The 22,263-nt window shown below is 46.2% G+C and overlaps 1 protein-coding gene across 3 annotated transcripts in view; it reads right to left on the bottom strand.

The window, feature by feature from the left end:
* The window catches only part of LOC144599376 (chloride channel protein 2-like), a 406,358-nt gene that overhangs the window by 303,540 nt on the left and 80,555 nt on the right, over positions 1-22,263 (bottom strand). For all 3 annotated transcript variants that reach the window (XM_078410172.1, XM_078410174.1, XM_078410173.1), the window contains exon 2: positions 13,656-13,812. In XM_078410172.1, the coding sequence (XP_078266298.1) occupies positions 13,656-13,812 (157 nt within the window). The remainder of the gene's footprint in view (positions 1-13,655; positions 13,813-22,263) is intronic.

Here is a 22,263-nt window from a genome sequence, read left to right as displayed (position 1 = left end):
TGACTACGGGCGCCGTCTGTACGGAGTGTGTACGTTCTCCCCGTGACCTGCGTGGGTTTTCTCCGAGATCTTCGGTTTCCTCCCACACTCCAAAGACGTACAGGTATGTAGGTTAATTGGCTGGGCAAATGTAAAAAATTGTCCCTAGTGTGTGTAGGATAGTGTTAGTGTGCAGGGATCGCTGGGCGGCGCGGACCCGGTGGGCCGAAGGGCCTGTTTCCGCGCTGTATCTCTAAATCTAAAAATCTAAACCTAATCATTATGGGATCATTCTCATAAACCTCCTCTGGACCCTGTCCAGAGCCAGCACATCCTTCCTCAGATATGGGGCCCACAACTGCTCACAATACTCCAAACACGGTCTGACCAGCGCCTTATCGAGCCTGAGCATTACATCCCCTGTTTTTATATTCCACTCACCTCAAAATAAATCCCAGCATTGCGTTTGCCTTCCTTATTACCGACTCAATTTGCAAATTTACTTTTTGGGAATCCTGCACCAGCACTCCTAAGTCTCTTTGCACCTCCGATTTCTGAATTCTCTCCCCATTTAGAAAATAGTCTACTACCCCATTCCTACTACCAAAGTTGTGACCCCATTCCTACTACCAAAATGCATGACTCCACACATAGCTACACTGTACTCCATCTGCCACTTCTCTACCCACTCTCCCAACCGGTGCAAGTCCTTCTGCAGAGTCCCTGCTTTCTCTGCACTACATGCCCCTCCACCTACCTTTGTATCATCTGCAAACTTGGCCACAAAGACATCAATTCTATCATCCAAATCATTAATATACAACGTGAAGAGTAGCGGCCCCAGCACCGACCCCTGCGGAACTCCGCTAGTCACTGGCAGCCACCCAGAAAAAGCCCCCTTTATTGTCACTCTTTGTCTTCTACCATCCAGACAACCTGCCATCCATGCTGGTAGCTGCACTTAGATTAAGTGGGCTTGCATCTTTCTTAGCAGCCTCACGTGTGGCACCTTATCAAAGGCTTTCTGAAAATCTAGGTAAACAACATCTACTGACTCTCCTTTGTCTGTCCGGCTATTTACCTTCTTCAAAGAATTCCAACAGATTTGTCAGGCAAGATCTCCCCTTCACAAAACCAGGCAGACTTCCGCCTATTTCATCATAATCTTTATAATGGAAAATCTTCCCAACCACTAGGGTTGCCAACTGTCCCGTATTAGCCAGGACATCCCATATGTTGGGGTAAATTGGTTTGTCCTGTACGGGACCGCCCTTGTCCCGTATTAGGCCCAGGGAGCACTGTATGCCCGGACACTGTAGGCCTGGAGGCCTGGGCGCCGCCTAACTGAGGCTGCGTAGCAACCCGCCTCACGGCCCGGGCGGCCGCCATTGGTGGAGCAGAAGCACGTGGCCGCTGGCTGGGTGAGGTCACGTGGGGCGCGGGGCAGTGATGTCACCTTTTGTCCCTTATTGGTGGGTGAGAAAGTTGGAAACCCTACCAACCACTGAAGTCAGTGTAACAACAGAGTAACATTTGCAAATTTACAGTCCTCGGGGGACCATTCCTGACCCTAGCGATTCTTGAAAGATCACTATTAATGCCTCCACAATCTCTACAGCCACTTCATTCAGAACCCTTTCAGACATTTCGGTCACATTTTCAAAAAATTCAAGATTGTTGGACATTATTTCCCACGTACAAAACCCTGCTGACTATCCCTAATCAGCCCTTGTCCATTTAAATGCATGGACTGTATATCTTATCCCTCATAATACTTTCTAGTAACTTTATGACCACAGATGTTAATCTCACCGGCCTGTAGTTCCCAGGCGTTTCCCTGGAGCCGTTTTTGAATAGAGGCACAACATACAACACCCTCCAGTCTTCCGGCACCTGTCCTGTATTTAATAGCGACTCAAATCTCAGCCAGGGCTCCCACAATTTCCACAGTGTCCACACGGATAAATCTGATCAGGCCCTGGAGATTTGTCTACCTTCATACACGACAGTACCTTCAGCACCTCTTCAACCCTAACCCTGACTGCTCTCAAGACACTTCCATTGACTGCCCCAAATTCCTCCGTCCTCCTTTCTTTCTCCTCGGTAAAAATACAGAGGAGAAATACTCATTGAGGACCTTGCCCATCTCCTGTGGCTCCACACAGAGGTGACCGCTTTGATTCCCGAGGAGTTCCATTCTCTGTCTGGTTGCCATTTTTCATTTTATCTACATAAATTATCCTTGATATCACTTGCCAGAGCTATCTCTTGTACCCTCTTTGTCCTCCTCATTTCCTTTTTTAGCTTGTCTCTCCGAACCTCCTCCAGGGATACACTTCATCCCAGCTGCCTTAACCAGCCACACGCCTCCTTGTTAAACTTGGCCAGGGCCTCAATTCCTCTCATCATCCAAGCTTCCTTGGGCCCTCCTGCCTTGCCCTTCAACCTGAACATGAACATGCATGCCCTGGACTCTTGTCCCATCCCCTCCCCTTTCTGCGTTCCGCAGAGACCGTTCTCTCCGTAACTCCCTGGTCCACTCATCCCTTCCTACCCAAACCACCCCATCCCCAGGCACTTTCCCCTGCAACCGCTGGAGATGCAACGCCTGTCCCTTTACCTCCCCCTTCAACTCATCCAAGGACACAAACAGTCTTTCCAGGTGAGACAGAGGTTCACCTGCACCTCCTCCAACCTCATCTATTGTATCCGCTGCTCTAGATGTCGACTTCTTTACATCAGCGAAACCAAACGCAGGCTCGGCGATCGCTTCGCTCAACACCTTCGCTCAGTCCGCCTTAACCAACCTGATCTCCCGGTGGCCGAGCACTTCAACTCCCCCTCCCATTCCCAGTCTGACCTTTCTGTCATGGGCCTCCTCCAGTGCCACAGTGAGGCCCACCGGAAATTGGAGGAACAGCACCTCATATTTCGCTTGGGCAGCTTGCAGCCCAGTGGTATGAACATTGACTTCTCTAACTTTAGATAGTTCCCCTGTCCCTCTCTTCCCCTCCCCCTTCCCAGATCTCCCTCTATCTTCCTGTCTCCACCTATATCCTTCCTTTGTCCCGCCCCCATGACATCAGTCTGAAGAAGGGTCTCGACCCGAAACGTCACCCATTCCTTCTCTCCTGAGATGCTGCCTGACCTGCTGGTTTGAACCAGCATCTGCAGTTATTTTCCTACACATCCCTTTGTTGTTCCTCACTCAGCTCCACCCTTAGGCCTCACTGGACAAACCATCAGCAATGTCATCTCTGACCACTGCTCAGACATCCTCCTTACTAAATAACACAACTCTCCCTTCTTTTTTACCCTCACCTCTATCTCTCCTGCAGCACCTGACCCTGGAACATTGAACTGCTAGTCCTATTCCTCTCTTAAAAGGTTCCTGTAATGACATAGAAACATAGAAAATAGGTGCAGGAGGAGGCCATGTTGCACTTCGAGCCAGCACCGCCATTCATTGTGATCATGGCTAATCATCCACAATCAGTAACCCGTGCCTGCCTTCTCCCCACATCCCTTGATTCCACTAGCCCCTAGAGCTCTATCTAACTCTCTTTTAAATTCATCCAGTGAATTGGCCTCCACTGCCCTCTGTGGCAGAGAATTCCACAAATTCACAACTCTCTGGGTCAAAAAGTTTCTTCTCATCTCAGTTTTAAATGGCCTCCCCTTTATTCTTGGACTGTGGCCCCCTGGTTCTGGACTCCCCCAACATTGGGAACATTTTCCCTGCATCCAGCTTGTCTAGTCCTTTTATAAGTTTATAAGTTTCTATAAGTTCCCCTCTCATCCTTCTAAACTCCAGTGAATACAAGCCTAGTCTTTCCAATCTTTCCTCATATGACAGTCCCGCCATCCCGGGGATTAACCTGGTGAACCTACGCTGCACTGCCTCAATAGCAAGGACGTCCTTCCTCAAATTAGGAGACCAAAACTTCACACAATACTCCAGATGACCAAAGCATCCCAGTCGCAAATCCACCCCCTGGGTGCATCTGCCTCGCCCGTCAGATCTCTCACAGAAAATACATGCAATTCAAACCAACTTTGCTCCTTGACTTTTCTCCTGACTATTCTGTCCACTAAACTTTCTTCCATCACCATCAGTAATGACGTCCAGCTCTCACCTGCCTTGGTCCTGTATAGACTGCTCCCCCCTCCCCCCTGCCAACCAGCCCACCAGGATATTGGTTCCCCTCCAGTTTAGGTGCAACCCATCCCTCTTGTACAGGTCACCTCTGCCCCAGAAGAGATCCCAATGATCCAGAAATCTGAATCCCTGCCCCCTGCACCAAGTCCTCAGCCACACATTCCTCTCCCCTGTCTTCCTGTTTCTAGCCTCACTAGCGCGTGGCACTGGAAGCAACCCAGAGATCACTGCCCTGGACGTCCTGCCTTTCAGCCTTGTACCAAATTCCCTATACTCATGTTGCAGAATCTTCTTCCTCTTCCAACCTGTATCATTTGTGCCGACGTGCACAACAGTCTCCGGCTGCTCCCCCTCCTCCTTGAGATGCTGAGCAGCCGCTCCGAGACGTCCTGGACCCTGGCACCAGGGAGGCAGCACACCATCCTGGAGTCTCGCCCGCTGCTGTAGAATCTCCTGTCCGCACCCCCTAACTATGGAGTCGCCCACCACTATGGCTCTGCCTGGCATCACCCTTCCCCGCTGAGCCTCAGCGCCAGGCTCAGTGGCACAGCCCTGCCTAGTGCTGCTCCTCAACCTTGATATGTCAGTCCCCCACCGACAGCTCACCTGGTTCCCTCTCTCTCTTTGTCATGCCATGTGTTCTGGTCTGATTCCATACAAAACACACATCAACTTTGACGACGAATTACGAATCGGAACACAGTCATTTTGCAATGGATGTGGAAAGTCATTTTCATCTATATATTAAAACTCTCGTTTGTTTGTTTATTTGTGATCGAATTACAGCCAAAACGGTACACGACAGCGCGACAATTTTAGGCCCACCTTACTCACCGTCATCGTCAAAGCAAGTAGTTTTATTGAAATCGGTGTTATATTTTTTGTTATTCACATTTTAAAGTTTAAATCTATCTCCTAGGGAGGGAGGAGGGAGGGATGGGTGGGGGGGGGAGGGAGGGGGGGGAGGAGAGGGTGCTGCACCAATGCAGGAGAGGTTTGGGCCCAACGGGTCCACTTGGTCTAGTATCCATTAAATGTGAACCAACAGTTCGTCCCTAACCCACTGTTTGTTATAGTGTATGGTGGGTGGAATTCCTACACGTCGAACTTCATGGCATTCCACGGATAAACCAGGCATTCCTAATAGATATCTCTCTCTCTCTCTCTCTGTAAGGCATACTACCCATGTCTCAGTCATGTACTAGAGAAGCACAGTTTAAAATGATGCGGGCCTCTGTAGCGGGCCAATAACAACGGCCAGCAGTCTATGTAACACAGTTACATCCAGACAGCTGAGCCTGCAAACATATAAAAGATTCATCCAAATTCTATTAAGCAAAATCCTTTCTGCCAATTGCAGACTGCTGACATAAATAATCTTCACTTCGCCAAATGGCTAAAAGATACTCCAGAATGTGAGGCAAATGAAAACCACGTTATAAATGTTCTCATTCAAGGCTCTGCGACTTGCAAGTGTCATGGACAACCACTGGGAAGTCCATAACCAAGGGTTCGAGCTGCATTCCATGTCCAGGACAACCACAAATCATTTTTTGCTCTGAATGCAGTATTTAGGGGCTTGCTCTGTCCCCACAGACAGGTGATAGCAATCTGTTCTCGCTCGCTGCCTGGACTCCAAGTCTTCAGTGGATCATAAAATATATTTTCATCCTCTGTTCTATATTTTGAATTGCTAGATCAGGCAGTGGAAGAAACTGTACTGGAATGTAAGTCCACGGAGGGGGACTGGCGGCTAACTCTGTCCTCCATTTTGATTGTTCTGGTTGAACGCATGTTTAGTTTAGGTGAGAGATATAGTGTGGAAACAGGCCCTTTGGCCCAATAAATGATACACTAGGGACATTTCACAGAAGCCAATGAACCTACAAACCTGCATGTCTTTAGAACGTGGGAGGAAACAGGAGGACCCAGAGAAAACCCACATGGACAAAGGGAGAACGTACAAACTCCATACGGACAGCAGGCATAGTCAGAATCGATCCCGGGCCTCTGGTGCTGTAAGGCAGCAACTCTACTAGGCAGTAAGTATCACAGCTTATTGAGTGTACCGTACATATCCACATTCAAGAGCCTCTACTTTAATGCATGCCTCTTGTTCAGTGAACACTGGAGAAGCACGTAACAAGGCTTGCAGACCCACACCCAGGGGATCACTCACTTGAACCAACTGATTGTTTTAATGAACATCCACATCCAACAGCTCTTTGCTCTGCAGTAATGCTGTGAGTCTCGTCAGAAAGTAATTGATGTTGAAGCTTAAACCAGACCACCAAGGTTGGAGCGTCCACCATCTGCAAATGGTCTGCAGCTTCCATTCCCTATCATCCATTATCCACCTATTTTTGCAAGGGTCACATCTTGGCAATTAGAAAGGCCCTTCTTTTCATGTTATAACCCACTACTTTCATCAAAACAGCAGTGGCATCCAAAATAACCTGTCATGTCATTTCTCATTCAGGGCCGACGAAAGGTGAGTATTAACAATCTTCAAGAATGGTGGGGGTCCACAGTCAATGGTTCTTTGTGGGTGAACCTTATTGCAGTTGCCTTAGGGAACTAACAGCATCTTCTTTGTGTCTCAAAGTGGCAGCCAAAATAAAACTCTTTGCAGAACGGTAGCACACATCCCTGGCTTGGTTGTGAAGCAATTCACTCTGGCCTGGCGTTTCCACTCAAGTACACTCTGTGATCCTGCACCATTCATCCAAAATTGGCAAAACTAACACGAAGGATTGTAGAATATTAAACACAAATTGTCTCAGTGTAAATAATTGCTTTACATACAAACTGGCCACAGCTTCAGGATAAACTAATCACCTTTGAGAGTTTCTTCGGTGGCTAAAAAAACTAATCTCAAGTTTTTTTGGCAGATTTAGATTTTTTTCAATCACAAATGCATCTAGCAAGCGATTTTTTTTTCAAAGAAATTATCTTTCAATTATTTAAAACAAGGCTACATAGTGCTTAAATTATTTTAATATAAAGATAGATATTAAGACGTATTCATTCACTGCAGCAATAATGGGCAAATGAATTTAAGCAGAACCTGTGGAGAATGAAATCAGAGGTCAAAGCCTCAGAATTAAAGGACGTTCCTTTAGGAAGGAGATGAGGAGGAATTTCTTTGGTCAGAGAGTGGTGAATCTGTGGAATTCTTTGCCACAGAAGGCTGTGGAGGCAAAGTCACTGGATATTTTTAGATTCTTGATCAGTACGGGTGTCAGGGGTTATGGGGAGAAGGCAGGAGAATGGGGTTAGGAGGGAGGGATAGATCAGCCACGATTGAATGGCGGAGTAGACTTGATGGGCCGAATGGCCTAATTCTGCTCCTTTCACTGATGACCTTATGAATAAAACACCAATCAAAATCTGTCCGTTTTTTAATCAATTTGTATCCACGTCATTGACTGGATTTGAAACAAAATTCTAACCTTCGTTATCGACCTTATCAGAAACTTGTGTTGCTGTGGAATAACTTCAAGTAAAATTCAGTTCGATAAAAAATCAATTGGTGTGAGAATGTACTTGAGGCCCAAACTGTGTTGCAATGTAGGGGCTTGAAATGTTAACACAGAGGATTATAAAGTGAGATGGTGCGGGACTTTCCATCGCCCGGCGCGGCTCGGTCGCGGGACTTTCCATCGAGTCGGGAGCCTCGGCAGAAGTCGAACTATCTGTCCGTGGGAGAAGCATGGGGGAAGAGAGAAGAATTTTCTTGCCTTCCATCACAGTGTCTGGAGCCCAGTGCCATAGTGAGGCCCACCAGAAATTGGAGGAACAGCACCTCATATTTCACCTGGGCAGCTTGCAGCCCAGCGGTATGAACATTGACTTCTCCAACTTTAGATAGTTCCTGTCCCTCTCTTCCCCTCCTCCTTCCCAGATCTCCCTCTATCTTCCTGTCTCCACCTATATCCTTCCTTTGTCCCGCCCCCCTGACATCAGTCTGAAGAAGGGTCTCGACCCGAAACGTCACCCATTCCTTCTCTCCTGAGATGCTGCCTGACCTGCTGAGTTACTCCAGCATTTTGTGAATAAATACCTTCGATTTGTACCAGCATCTGCAGTTATTTTCTTATACTACAGTGTCTGGAGGAGTCACTGTGATGGGTGTTTGTGTTAAAATTGTGTGTCTTGTGTCTTTTACTCTGTACTGTTGTGGCTACGTGGAAAATGATTTTCGTTCAATTCATTTTGAATGACAATAAAAGTAATTCAATTCAATGTCACTTTAGCTGACAGAGAGGGGAAAAGGCATGTGAAAGTTATCAGATGATGCTAATTAAATGTCTGCTAGGTAATTAAATCACATAACAATGGGGGAAAACATCCTCCATTCACAGGGATTATCCCATCCTTCCTGTTTGTATTTCTTGATGAGACGTATCTAGAGTCATACACCACAGAAACAGGCCCTTCGGCCCAGCTAGCCCATGCTGTACAAGGTGCCCAATCTACACCAGTCCCACCTGCCAACGTTTGGCCCATGTTCCTGCCCATATGTCTTTTAAACGTTGTTTCCACCTCAACAACCTCATCCAGCAGGTCATTCCACACACTCTGTGTGAAAAAGTTGCCCCTCAGATTCCTATTATATTTTTTCCCTCTCACCTTAAACCTATGTCCTCTGCCCCTATTCTGGGTAAAAAGGGCTGTGAACATCTATAAAATCTATTCCCCTCATGATCTTATACCTCTCTACAAGATTACCTCTCATCTTTCCACGCTCCATGGTCCAGGGAATACAGTCCTAGTCTGCCCAACCTCTCCCTGTAGCTCAGCTCCTCACCTTCTGCCAACATCCTCGTAAATCTTCTCTGCACTCTTTCCAGCTTGACAACATCTTTCCTATGACAGGGTCTCCAAAATGAACACAATGATCCAACTGTGGCCTAATCCGTCATGTAATATACGTCTAAAGATATGAGGCTGCTTTGGCAAGTAATGTAAAAGTAAACCCCAAGGGGTTCTACAGATATGTCAATAGCAAAAGGATAGTGAGGGATAAAATTGGTCCATTAGAGAGTCAGAGTGGACAGCTATGTGCTGAGCCGGAAGAAATGGGGGAGATATTAAACAATTTATTTTCTTCGGTATTTACCGAGGAGAAGGATATTGAATTATGTGAGGTAAGCGAAACAAGTAGAGTAGTGATGGAAATTAGGAGGATTAAAGAAGAGGAGGTACGGACACTTTTGAAGAATATAAAAGTGGATAAGTCTCCAGGTCCTGATAGGATATTCCCTAGGACATTGAGGGAAGTTAGTGCAGAAATAGCAGGGGCTATGACGGAAATATTTCAAACGTCATTAGAAACAGGGATGGTGCCGGAAGATTGGCGCATTGCGCATGTTGTGCCTTTGTTTAAAAAAGGTTCTAAAAGTAAACCTAGCAATTATAGACCTATTAGTTTGACGTCTGTGGTGGGAAATTTAATGGAAAAGATACTTAGGGACAATATATATAATTATTTGGATAATCAAGGCCTGATTAGAAACAGTCAACATGGATTTGTGCCTGGAAGGTCATGTTTGACTAATCTTCTTGAATTATTTGAAGAGGTTACCAGGGAAATTGATAAGGGCAAGACTGTGGATGTTGTCTATATGGACTTCAGTAAGGCATTTGACAAGGTTCCACATGGAAGGTTGATTAAGAAGGTTAAATCGTTGGGTATTAATAGTGAGGTTGCAAGATGGATTCAACAATGGCTGAATGGGAGATACCAGAGGGTAACGGTTGACAATTGTATGTCAAGTTGGAGGCCAGTGTCTAGTGGAGTGCCCCAAGGATCTGTGTTGGGTCCACTGTTGTTTGTCATTTACATTAATGATCTGGATGATGGTGTGGCAAATTGGATTAGTAAATATGCAGATGATACTAAGATAGGTGGAGTAGTTGATAGTGAGGTAGATTTTCAAAGTCTACAGAGAGACTTGGGCCTTTTGGAAGGGTGGGCTGAAAGATGGCAGATGGAGTTTAATGCTGATAAGTGTGAGGTGCTGCATTTTGGTAGGACAAATCAAAATAGGACGTACAGGGTAAATGGTAGGGAATTGAGGAATGCAGTGGAACAGAGGGATCTGGGAATAACTGTGCATTGTTCCCTGAAGGTGGAATCTCATGTGGATAGGGTGGTGAAGAAGGCGTTTGGTATGCTTGCCTTTATAAATCAGAGCATCGAGTATAGAAGTTGGGATGTAATGTTGAAATTGTACAGGGCATTGGTGAGGCCAAATCTGGAGTATGGTGTGCAGTTCTGGTCGCCAAATTATAGGAAGGATGTCGACAAAATGGAGAGGGTACAGAGGAGATTTACTAGAATGTTGCCTGGGTTTCAGCACTTAGGCTACAGAGAGAGGTTGAACAGGTTGGGTCTTTATTCTTTGGAGCGTAGAAGGTTGAGGGGGGACTTGATAGAGGTTTTTTAAATTTTGAGAGGGACGGACAGAGTTGATGTGGGTAGGCTTTTCCCTTTGAGAGTGGGGAAGATTCCAACAAGGGGACATAGCTTCAGAATTGAGGGACAAAGGTTTAGGGGTAACATGAGGGGGAATTTCTTTACTCAGAGGGTTGTGGCTGTATGGAATGGGCTTCCGGTGGAAGTGGTGGAGGCTGGCTCGATTTTATTATTTAAGAGTAAATTGGATAGGTATATGGATAGGAGGGGATTGGAGGGTTATGGTCTGAGTGCAGGTAGATGAGACTAGGTCAGGGAGAATGGTCGGCGTGGACTGGTAGGGCCGGACAGGCCTGTTTCCATGCTGTAGTTGTTATATATGTTTTATATATGTTATATATGTTGTATATACACAAAACCCTAACTGATGAAGGAAAATATACAGAACGCCTTCTTGACCATGTGATGCCACGTTCAAGGAAACACGTACCTGCACTACGAGATCCCTCTGCTCCACAACACTCCCCAGAGCTCTGCCATTTATTGTGCTGCCCTGGTTAGACTTCCCAAAATGCAACACCTCACATTTATCTGCATTCAACTCCATTAACCATTCCTCTGACTACTTGCCCAACTGATCAAGGCCCTGCTGTAACCGTTGATAATTATCTTCGCTAGATTTTTTGGTCATCTGCAAACTTACTGTATGTTCTTAAGGCACACCCGCAGTCTTAAAACCAACCTCTGGAGAAGAGTCTCGACCCGAAACGTCACCCATTCCTTCTCTCCAGAGGTGCTGCCTGCCCCGCTGAGTTACTCCAGCATTTATGTGTCCACCTTCGATTTAAACCAGCATCTGCAGTACCTTCCTGCATATTTCGTCCATCATCAACCTCTGCTTCCTTCCATGAATCCAATGTTCTATCCAATAAGCTGTCTCTCCTTGAATCCCATGCAATCTAACCCTCCAGAGCAGCCTACCACGCTGAGCCTTGTCAAATGCCTTGCTGAAGTCCAGATAGACATTGTCTATAGCTCTGCTCTCAACCAGCTGTTTAGTGACATCTTAAAAAAACTCAGTCAGATTCGTGAGACACGATCTCCCACGTACAAAACTGTGCTGCCTATCCCTAATCAGCCCTTGTCTAGCTAAATACATGTACAGCTTATCCATCTGAATAATCCCAAGCAACTTTCCGACCACAGATGTTAGACTCATTGGCTTATAGTTCCCAGCCTGTTCCCTGCAGCCCTTCTTAAATAAAGGCACATTGGCCACCTTCCAGTCTCCCTGCACCTCAGCCTTATTTAATGATGACTCATAAATCTCAGGCAGGGAACCTGCAATCTCTTCTCCAGCTTCCGCAGTGTCCTGGGATATATCTGATCAGGCCCAGATTTGTCTGGCTGGAGCTTGGTGCAGCCAACGCCAAGGCTCTGTGGGAGGGGGCCACAGTCTAGGGTCCTTCCACTGCTGGACATGGTGGGCAGGGTGTGGTGGAGACGCCCCTCCAAGTAAGGGAAGGGATTCCACGCCAGTGGGCCACATGAGTGGCAAGGGTGGGGGGTAAGTTTATGTACGTGGTGTCATGAATGTATGTATTGAATGTATGCATAACCTCTGAGAATGGCGGATGGAGTTTTGGAAGGAACATGTTTTGAGTATATTTATTTCTTGAATAAAGTATATTTTTGATTTTTTTAAAAGATTTGTCTGCCTTCATATGCACCAGAATACTCAGCACCACCTCCACCATAGGATTGGCTGCCCAATCCAATTTAATTTTCACCCTGGATGACAAAAATACTTGCCTTCCTTTCCCACTTCCCTGTAGCAGAGAAAATGCTCTCAGGCCAAATTAAACGGCAAATAAAATCCTCTCTCCGACCAGAAAAAAGTCCACTAATATTTTCAAGAAATATTCTAAAATATATACTATTCCATCTTTTGATTTATGATGGGTTTCAATTAATGGTAGTGGTTTATTGGAAACAATTTGAAACCATTTAGAACTGAGATGAGGAAAAACTTTTTCAGTCAGAGAGTTGTGAATCTGTGGAATTCTCTGTCTCAGAAGGCAGTGGAGGCCAGTTCTCTGAATGCATTCAAGAGAGAGCTAGATAGAGCTCTTAAGGATAGCGGAGTCAGGGGGTATGAGGAGAAGGCAGGAACGGGGTACTGATTGAGAATGATCAGCCATGATCACATTGAATGGCGGTGCTGGCTCGAAGGGCCGAATGGCCTCCTCCTGCACCTATTGTCTATTGTCTATTGAAATTTTCTGCAGTAAACTGCATCCATTATTATTCTAAGATCAGGTCAGACAATGAAGTGCACATTGTTTATTTAATAACATTTCCTTACCAAAGCTCTACACCACAATATCTTTCAGAATTACACATAAAAAGGACATTTATTATCCAATTCAATTTAAACAATAACATTTTCACCTTGTGAAATGCTAAAGAATTAAAAGCCCACTAACTTTCTATTAAGATTTTTAACACGTTGACTTGAATCACTGACTCCCAATCATCTTGCAGTGAATTCATGGTAAATTATTTTAAGAGCTTTTGCTCAGTTACATCACGGCCAGTTAAACAATCTGTATGAAGTAAAGTATTAGACACAAAATGCTGGAGTAACCCAGCGGGCCAGACAGCGTCTCTGGAGAAAAGGAATAGGTGACGTTTCGGGTCGAGACCCTTCTTCAGACTGAGAGTCAGGGGAAAGGGAAACGAGAGATATAGACGGCATTGTAGAGAGATATAGAACAAATGAATGAAAGATATGCAAAAATGTAACGGTGATAAAGGAAACAGGCCATTGTTAGCTGTGGGCTAGGTAAAAACGAGTTGCAGACAATGAAACTTAACAAGACGACTTGCAATGACTTGGGTGGGGGAGGGACGGAGAGAGAGGGTTACTTGAAGTTAGAGAAATCAATATTCATACCGCTGGGTTGTAAGCTGCCCAAGCGAAAACACCAGTTGCCTCCAATTTGTGTTTGGCCTCATACAATACAGTATTAGTATTTGCTGCTTGTTTTGTTGCTTCAGCACACAGCTACATCCATGTGATTTTAAATGACTTACTTTTACACCTGGCGCAGCGACTGCGATCGTACTCTATCAGCTCGGCGCGCTTGGCGTGTTCTCTGGGAAATACTCGGAGCTCACCCTTCTCCTGCCGCAAGCGGGCTGCTTCTTCTTTGGCGAACACTCCCAAGTCCTGCGTGTATCTGCCATACATCTGGGAATACAATGGAAAGGCAGACTTAAGTAGCTGGTATGAACAACAGAGACATGGCTCACGCAACAATGATCGCCAGGTTCCCACACCCAACCATCCTCACCTCCGCTGATGTGTCAAGCATCATGTCAAGTCAACGTCTGTCGACAATGGGGGCCAACTGCATGCAGATTGAGTCTCGCAAGATAAATGCCTAGAATTAAGATTTGGCTGCATTTGCTGATGACAGTTGTAGTTGTGGCCAATGATTATAGCTGCAATACCACTGTATTTTTGGCACATTTTGTAGAACTGAAATCATCACGTTTTGCAACAAAACACCAGTTACCTACCAGGACTAGCCCAGTTTTTAATTCTCATTTACCTGATAAAAATGCACAGTTAGCTGTCGTGAATGAAGCCGCTAATGGGTGAGAGCAACACATAATAAAACGTGTAGGAAAGAACTGGAGATGCTGGTTCACACCAAAGATGGACACAAGGTTTATTTTGTTTGGGCAGCTTGTAATCTAGCGGGATGCATATTGATTTCTCTCATTTCAAATAACCCTCGCATTCCCTCTCCCTCCGTCCCTCCCCCACCCTCGTCGTCCTGCTAGTTTCACTGTTCAGCTTCCTTCGTTATCACCTCCTCCACAGCCAACAATGGACCATTGTGGGCTCCTTGGACATCGATGCCGGCTCTGATTTGTTCTGCACCTTTTCATACCTCTTGTTTCCCTCTCCCCTGACTCTCAGACTGAAGAAAGGTCTCGAGGCAAAACATCACCTTATCCTTTTAGAGTCATAGAATCAGGGTGACACAGTGTAGAAACAGGCCCTTCAGACCAACTTGCCCACACCATCCAACACTAGTCCCACCTGCTCACGTTTGTCCCATATCCCTCCAAACCTGTCCTATCCATGTACCTAACTGTTTCTTAAATATTGGGATAGTCCCTGCCTCAACTATCTCCTCTGGCAGCTTGTTCCATCCACCCACCACCCTTTGTGTGAAAAAGTTACCCCTCAGATTACTATTAAATCTTTTCCCCTTCACCTTGAACCTATGTCCTCTGGTCCTCGATTCATCTACTCTGGGCAAGAGAATCTGTGCATCTACCCGATCTATTCCTCTCATGATTTTATGCACATCTCTTTTCTCCAGAGATGCTGCCTGACTCGCTGAGTTACTCCAAAATAATAAAACGTGCCTTTAAGAGGGGAAAGTGGATCAATACACAGGGGAAGTTTTATGTGGCTATCAACTACACTGACATGATTTGGGGAAGGGAGGTAAAATTCTTTGTTTGACAGCTATTACTCTACCAAACAAAAACTCCATGAGCATTATATAAATGCAAAATATACTTTACATACCAGGTTTGCAACCAATTCACTATTATCACAAAGCTGAAGACATTTACCTCCACTGTATTAGATTTTGTTAAAAAAATTGGAAAGACTGGGCTTGTATTCACCGGAGTTTAGAAGGATGAGAGGGGACCTTATAGAGACGTATAAAATTATAAAAGGACTGGACAAGCTAGATGCAGGAAAAATGTTCCCAATGTTGGGCGAGTCCTGAACCAGGGGCCACAGTCTTAGAATAAAGGGGAGGGCATTTAAAACTGAGGTGAGAAAAAACTTTTTCACCCAGAGAGTTGTGAATTTGTGGAATTCTCTGCCACAGAGGGCAGTGGAGGCCAATTCACTGGATGGATTTAAAAGACAGTTAGATAGAGCTCTAGGGGCTAATGGATTCAAGGGATATGGGGAGAAGGCAGGCACGGGTTACTGATTGTGGATGATCAGCCATGATCACAATGAATGATGGTGCTGGCTCGAAGGGCCAAATGGCCTCCTCCTGCACCTATTTTGTATGTCTCTATGTCACATATTTGAGGTGGGGAAGGAAAAAAGTACAGAAAAGGTTAACTTCTATACTATGATATCATACATTTGTGGTTGCATAATATTTGAGGCTTAATAACATGTCTCATTGCGATCTGCATTGTCATGTTGCAGACTTTGACAAATAGAAATAAAAATGCTTCTTTTTCAAAAATATATAATCCATTGAAATTTATGTGAAAATACCAAATTAAAAAATTAAAAACCCAATGTTCACAAACTGCTTTCTACCCTGTGCACAGACAGAGAAAGCCGGAGTAACTCAGCGGGCCAAACAGCATCTCTGGAGAAAAGGAATAGGTAACGTTTCGGGTCGAGATCCTTCTTCATACTGTGATGAAGGTCTCCTCTCCCCTGACTCTCAGTCTGAAGAAGAGTCACGACCTGAAACGTCACCCATTCCTTCTCTCCGGAGATGCTGCCTGCCCCGCTGAGTTACTCCAGCATTTTGTGACTATCTGCGGTGTAAACTAGGGTCTGTAGTCCGTTCCAGTTGGCTGCCAGTTTGCTGTTGCTGGCCTCTCCAAACATGGAGAGTTGGATGTTTCTCAGCAGCAGCCCATTGTAAGTAACAGCGTCCACTCAGTGAAACTGTAGGGCAGTGTGCAGGAAGGAACTCCAGATACTGGTTTAAACCGAAGAGACACAAAATGCTGGAGTAACTCGTTTCGGGTCGAGACTGAAGGGTCGGTGTCTGAAGAAGGGTCTCGACCCGAAAGGTCACCCATTCCTTATCGCCAGAGATGCTGCCTGTCCCGCAGAGTTACTCCAGCGTTTTGTATCTATAAACTGATGGGCAGTCGTCTACAGTAATAAAGGCTCGGCGATCGTTTCGCTCAACACCTCCGCTCAGTCCGTCTTAACCTATTTGATCTCCTGGTGGCTCAGCACTTCAACTCCCCCTCCCACTCCCAATCTGACCTTTCTGTCCTGGATCTCCTCCATTGTCAGAGTGAGGCCCAGCGCAAATTGGAGGAACAGCACCTCATATTTTGCTTGGGGTAGTTTACAGGTCACAGGGAGAATGTACAAACTCCGTACAGACAGCGCCTGTAGTCAGGATCGAACCCTGTAAGCACTGTAGGGCAGCAACTGTAACGCTGCGCCACCGTGCCACCCGCTTAAAGAATTAAAACAATATCTTTTGTTGGCAACAGCACTCGAAGAGTTAGATGGTCTTCATGCAAGAACTATCCTTCTGATTGCAATGAAACCACAATTACTGCATCGCTCTTCGACGCGGGGAGTTTCAATCATCGAGGGCCTCGGACATCGGACAGTCGGCAGCGACGACCGCGGACGGTTCAACAGCCCCGACCGCGGGTGAACAAAGAGGAAGCTGATTGAACTTTATTACCTTCCATCACAGTGAGGAATGTGGAATCCGCTGTGGTGGATGTTTATGTTAAATGTTACTTTATGTGGCTGTGTGTCTTGTTGCTTTTCACTTAGTCTGGCTGTATGGTGACTCAAATTACACTGCACCTTAATTGGTACCTGTGACAATAAATTGATCTTGAAATCTATTCCTTCTCTCCAGAGATGCTGCCTGACCAGCTGAGTTACTCCAGCTTTTTGTGTCTATCCATGTTATCCCACTTTAGCATTCACTCACTACACACTAGGGACTAGGGGGGCATACACACTGTCAATATTTAAAGAAGCAATTGGCAAAGGAAAGGGTAAAAGCTGTGATCTGGTTCTGAGCCACACTCACGAACGCATCCAGTCACCAGATGCAGTGACCTTCAACATCTGTCTCACCCTGTATCGATGCTGTGTTTTACAATTCTACATTTCAAGACAGAAGCATTGTTTCCAGCATAACCATCCACCAAATGCTGATGTGGCTCAGCTACTAAAGCTTCACTTGTGAATTACCCTGCTCCCTGAAAATTGCACAGGAAAACATAGAAACATAGAAACATAGAAAATAGGTGCAGGAGGAGGCCATTCAGCCCTTTGAGCCAGCACCGCCAATCATTGTGATCATGGCTGATCATCCACAATCAGTAACCCGTGCCTGCCTTCTCCCCATATCCCTTGATTCCACTAGCCCCTAGCGTTCTATCTAACTCTCTCTTAAATTCATCCAGTGATTTGGCCTCCACTGCCCTCTGTGGCAGAGAATTCCACAAATTCACAACTCTCTGGGTGAAAAAGTTCCTTCTCACCTCAGTTTTAAATGGCCTCCCCTTTATTCTAAGACTGTGGTCCCTTGCCAAAAAAAACTGCAAACGCTAGTTAAAATCAAAGGTAGACACAAAAAGCTGGAGTAACTCAGCGGGTCAGGCAATTGGCAAAGGAAATTTGGAGTTACTCCAGCATTTTGTGTCTACCCTGACAATTGCACGCTTATTATGGAAAGGCCACTTCACAGGATAAAAGGCAGAACAGAAGCAGAGTATGGATCAATCACTGCATAACGCGAGTCATTTTACATCACACTGGGAAGACCTTTCTTGCCGTGTTGCAGGTTGCACGATAGTTATTGGCAGAAAAGATATTCTTCATTGCAAAGCAAATGATTTTTTTCCAGATCCCAACAGGAAGTAAACATGACCATTATATTTCAAATCTTGGCTCAACATATTCGCTGTTATCTATAATAAGGATACCATAGGAATATACCCCATCAGTAAACATTTTATAGAGTGATAATGACATTGACGTCATGTATGGTCCATAATGGTGCAGTTCTGGCAACAGCCCAAGTAGGCTGACCCCTGCTTCCTTGCATTGAGATACCATCGATGTCTCCAGACTGACTTGCTCCATTACAGCACACAGCCAACTGTTTCTCTGGTCATGACTTACCTTCGTTACATCCACTGCTGACAGTGACTTGAGAACGGCTGCATCCCAGATCACCATCGACCCCCAGCAGTTCAATACACATCTCTCATCGCGTGTCGCCGAGTCGCAAGACCAAACTGACAGGCAAACGTGTCATGTAGAAAACGGAGGGGAGAAATGCACCATGGGTGGGTGTCATACATCCCGAACAGTGAGGGCTTCATTAGGGATTTCCAACCATGTATAGTTTGAATTACTATTATGTTCAAATAATTAACAAAATCAAACCTAGACGACAACATATTTGGTTACTTCCTGCAGATAAAGCACAAGCAATGATAATCACTAATCTCATTTCCTGGTGTAGGTTTATAATTCTAAATGTAATGCAGCTCTTTATCTGCTGCAATTTACTTTGGCTCCAGAACAATGAAGGTAGGTTGAGTCCCCAGGGCACTATATTCATCTGAGATGTAAACCTCTGGTTCGAAAACCTTTGCTTTAAATCACAAGACGCCAGAGATCAGGAAAAAAAAGTCCACCCACAATTAACCTACTGCCCTGCATTATAAAACCATGAGCAAAAATAAACCCATTGCCCCTTGGCACAATGCATTTTTCTAAACATTGCTTATATGAATACCTTGGGTGGAAAAACATTTTTTCTAGACTGTAAATGCACGGAAGTCAGGATTCTGGTACCAAATGCATTGTAATAGTGTTTATTCACAAAGTGCTGGAGTAACTCAGCGGGACAGGCAGCATCTCAGGAGAGAAGGAATGGGTGACGTTTCGGGTCGAGACCCTTCTTCAGACTGTATTAGTGTTTGGTACACATTTTAACGTTAGCATAGATGTGTGTATAAATTGCTTAAGATTAGCAAACCTTCTTCCATGAAGGCCCCAGATATAATTTTTAATTTGTCGTGTATTCGTGTCCAAAAACTGACCAAAGTTAACAAAGAATGCCCAATACAAATAGCGGTTCTGGTAACTCCACTACAGGATTGATGTGGAGGCTTTGGAGTTGGTGCAGAGAGGTTTACTCATGATGCTGCCTGCCTTATAGAACATCGAACAGAACATAGAACAGGAATGGGCTCTTCGGACCACAATGCTTGTTCCGAACATGATCCAAGGCTGAACTGATTACTTCCCCACACATGATCCATATCCCTCGATTCCCTGCATTTCCATCTGCCTGTCCAAAAGCCTCTGAAATGCCATGATCATATCAGCTTCCATCACCATCCCAGGCCGTGCGTTTAAGGCCCCCACCACGCTCTGTGCAAAAGACTTGTCCTCTTCTCCATCTCCATTAAACCTTCCCCCTCTCACCTTGTAGCTACACCCTCTAGTCTTGGACATTTCCACCCAGGGAAGAAGGTTCTGACTGTCTACCCTATCTATGCCTCTCATAATTGTGTATAATTCTATCGTCTCCCCTCAACCTCCGAAGCTCTAGCTGGGGTTGCCAACTTTCTCACTCCCAAATAAGGGACAAAAGGTGACGTCACCGCCCGGCGTCCCGCATGGCCTCACCCAGCCAGCAGCCATGTGCTCCCGCTCGACCAATGGTGGCCGCCCGGGCCGGGAGGCAGGTTGCTACACAACCTCCGTTAGGCGGCGCCCGGGCCTACAGTGTCCGGGCCTACAGTGTCCGGGCCTACAGTGTCCGGGCCTACAGTGTCCGGGCCTACAGTGTCCGGGCCTACAGTGTCCGGGCCTACAGTGTCGGGGCCTACAGTGTCCGGGCCTACAGTGTCCGGGCCTACAGTGTCCGGGCCTACAGTGTCCGGGCCTACAGTGTACTTAAAAAGGAAATCCGGAGCACAGAAGATAGCTCTACAAATAATTTAAAGAGAAATCCAAAGAGATTTTATGTAGATTAAAGGAAAGAGGGAGACTAGGGTGACTAGGGAGAACAGGGCCCCTCAGAAAGTAAAGTGGTCATCTCTGGATAGAGCCGCAGGAGATGGGGAAAGTACTCAAAGATTGTTTCTCCTCTTTTTTTTACCATGGACATCAAGAGTGGTGAACTTGGGACAGTTAATGGAAGTGGCTTCAGGACAGTCAGTATGATAGTCAAGGAGGTGTTGAATGTCCCAATGCGTATGAAGGCCGACAATTCTCCCAGGCCTGATCAGATGTAAGCAACACTGTGGGAAGCTAGAGAGGAGATCGCAGGCGCCCTGACTGAGATATATGAATCATCATTAGATACGGGTGGGATCTGGAGGGTGGTGAGTGCTGGGACTCTATGTATGGAGGGCTGCAAGGAAAAGCCTGGGAACTATTGACCATTGAACTTAGCATCTGTGGAAAGCAAATTACTGGAGAATATTCTGGACATGCATTTGGATAGACAGGGCAGATGGTCAGCATGGGTTTGGACATGGGAAAACATGTTTCATGCATTTGATTGAGTTTTTTGAAGAGGTAACCAAAGAGGTTGATGAGGGCAGAACCCTAGATGTTGTCAATATGGATCGCAGCAAGGGATTTGACAATGTTCCGCATGGTAGGCCGCTCTGGAAGGTTAGATCGCATGGGAACCAGGGAGAGATAGCGGACTGGATAGAAAATTGGCTTAGTGGAAGGAAGCAGAGGGTGATGGTGGAGGGTTGTTTTTCAGACTGGATGCCTGTGACAAGTGGGAAGTCAAACCACGGAAGGATCTTTACAGTGAAAGTGGGGCTTTGGGGAGTGTTGTAGAACAGAGCGATCTAGGAGTGCCGGAACATAGGTTCTTGAAAGTGACGTTAAAAGTAGATAGAGCAGTCAAAAAGCATGTTGGCTCTGTGGCCTTCATCAGTCAGGGTACTGCGCCTTGACATTGGGATGTTATGTTACAGTTGTCTACGACACTGGTCAGGCTACATTGGGAGCAATCTAGTTTAGATACAGTGTAGAAACAGGCCCTTCAGCCCAACGGGTCCGCACCGACCAGCGATCCCCGCACATTAACACTATCCTACACCCTCTAGGGACAATTTTGTTTTTTAAATTTACCAAGCCAATTAACCTACAAACCTGCACGTCTTTGGAGTGTGGGAGGAAACCGAAGATCTTGGAGAAAACCCACGCAGGTCACGGGGAGAACGTACAAACTCCGTACAGACAGCACCCGTAGTCGGGATCGAACCTGGGTCTCCTGCGCTGCATTCAATGTAAGGCAGCTACTCTACCGCTGCGCCACCGTGCCGCCCAATATGTGTGTATGACACTATGACCGCACATCTGCTGGGGGTTACATGCCAGACACTAGCTCCAAGGATGCTCTGATGTGTACAGAGATAATGTGGAGCGTGGCTCAGAGATCATTGTGTTCACACAGAGGATAGGGTTACCAACTTCCTCACTCCCAAATACGGGACAAGGTGACGTCACCGCCCCGCGCCCCACGTGACAATAGACAATAGACAATAGGTGCAGGAGTAGGCCATTCGGCCCTTCGAGCCAGCACCACTGGCAGCCGCCCGGGCGCCGCCTAACAGAGGTTGCACAGCAACCCGCCTCCCGGCCCGGGCGGCCGCCATTGGTGGAGCGGGAGCACGTGGTCACTGGCTGGATGAGGTCACGTGGGACACGGGGCGGTGATGTCACCCTTTGTCCCTTATTTGGGAGTGGGGAAGTTGGCAACCCTACTAATACGGGGCAAGGACGGTCCCGTACGGGACAAACTAATTTAGCCCAAAATACGGGATGTTCCGGCTAACACGGGACAATTGGCAACCCTAACTGAGGACCATATGGCCCATT

Source organism: Rhinoraja longicauda, chromosome 13 (assembly GCF_053455715.1).
Source record: "Rhinoraja longicauda isolate Sanriku21f chromosome 13, sRhiLon1.1, whole genome shotgun sequence".
Classification (NCBI taxonomy): domain Eukaryota; kingdom Metazoa; phylum Chordata; class Chondrichthyes; order Rajiformes; family Arhynchobatidae; genus Rhinoraja; species Rhinoraja longicauda.
This window is presented reverse-complemented; position numbering and strand designations above follow the sequence as displayed.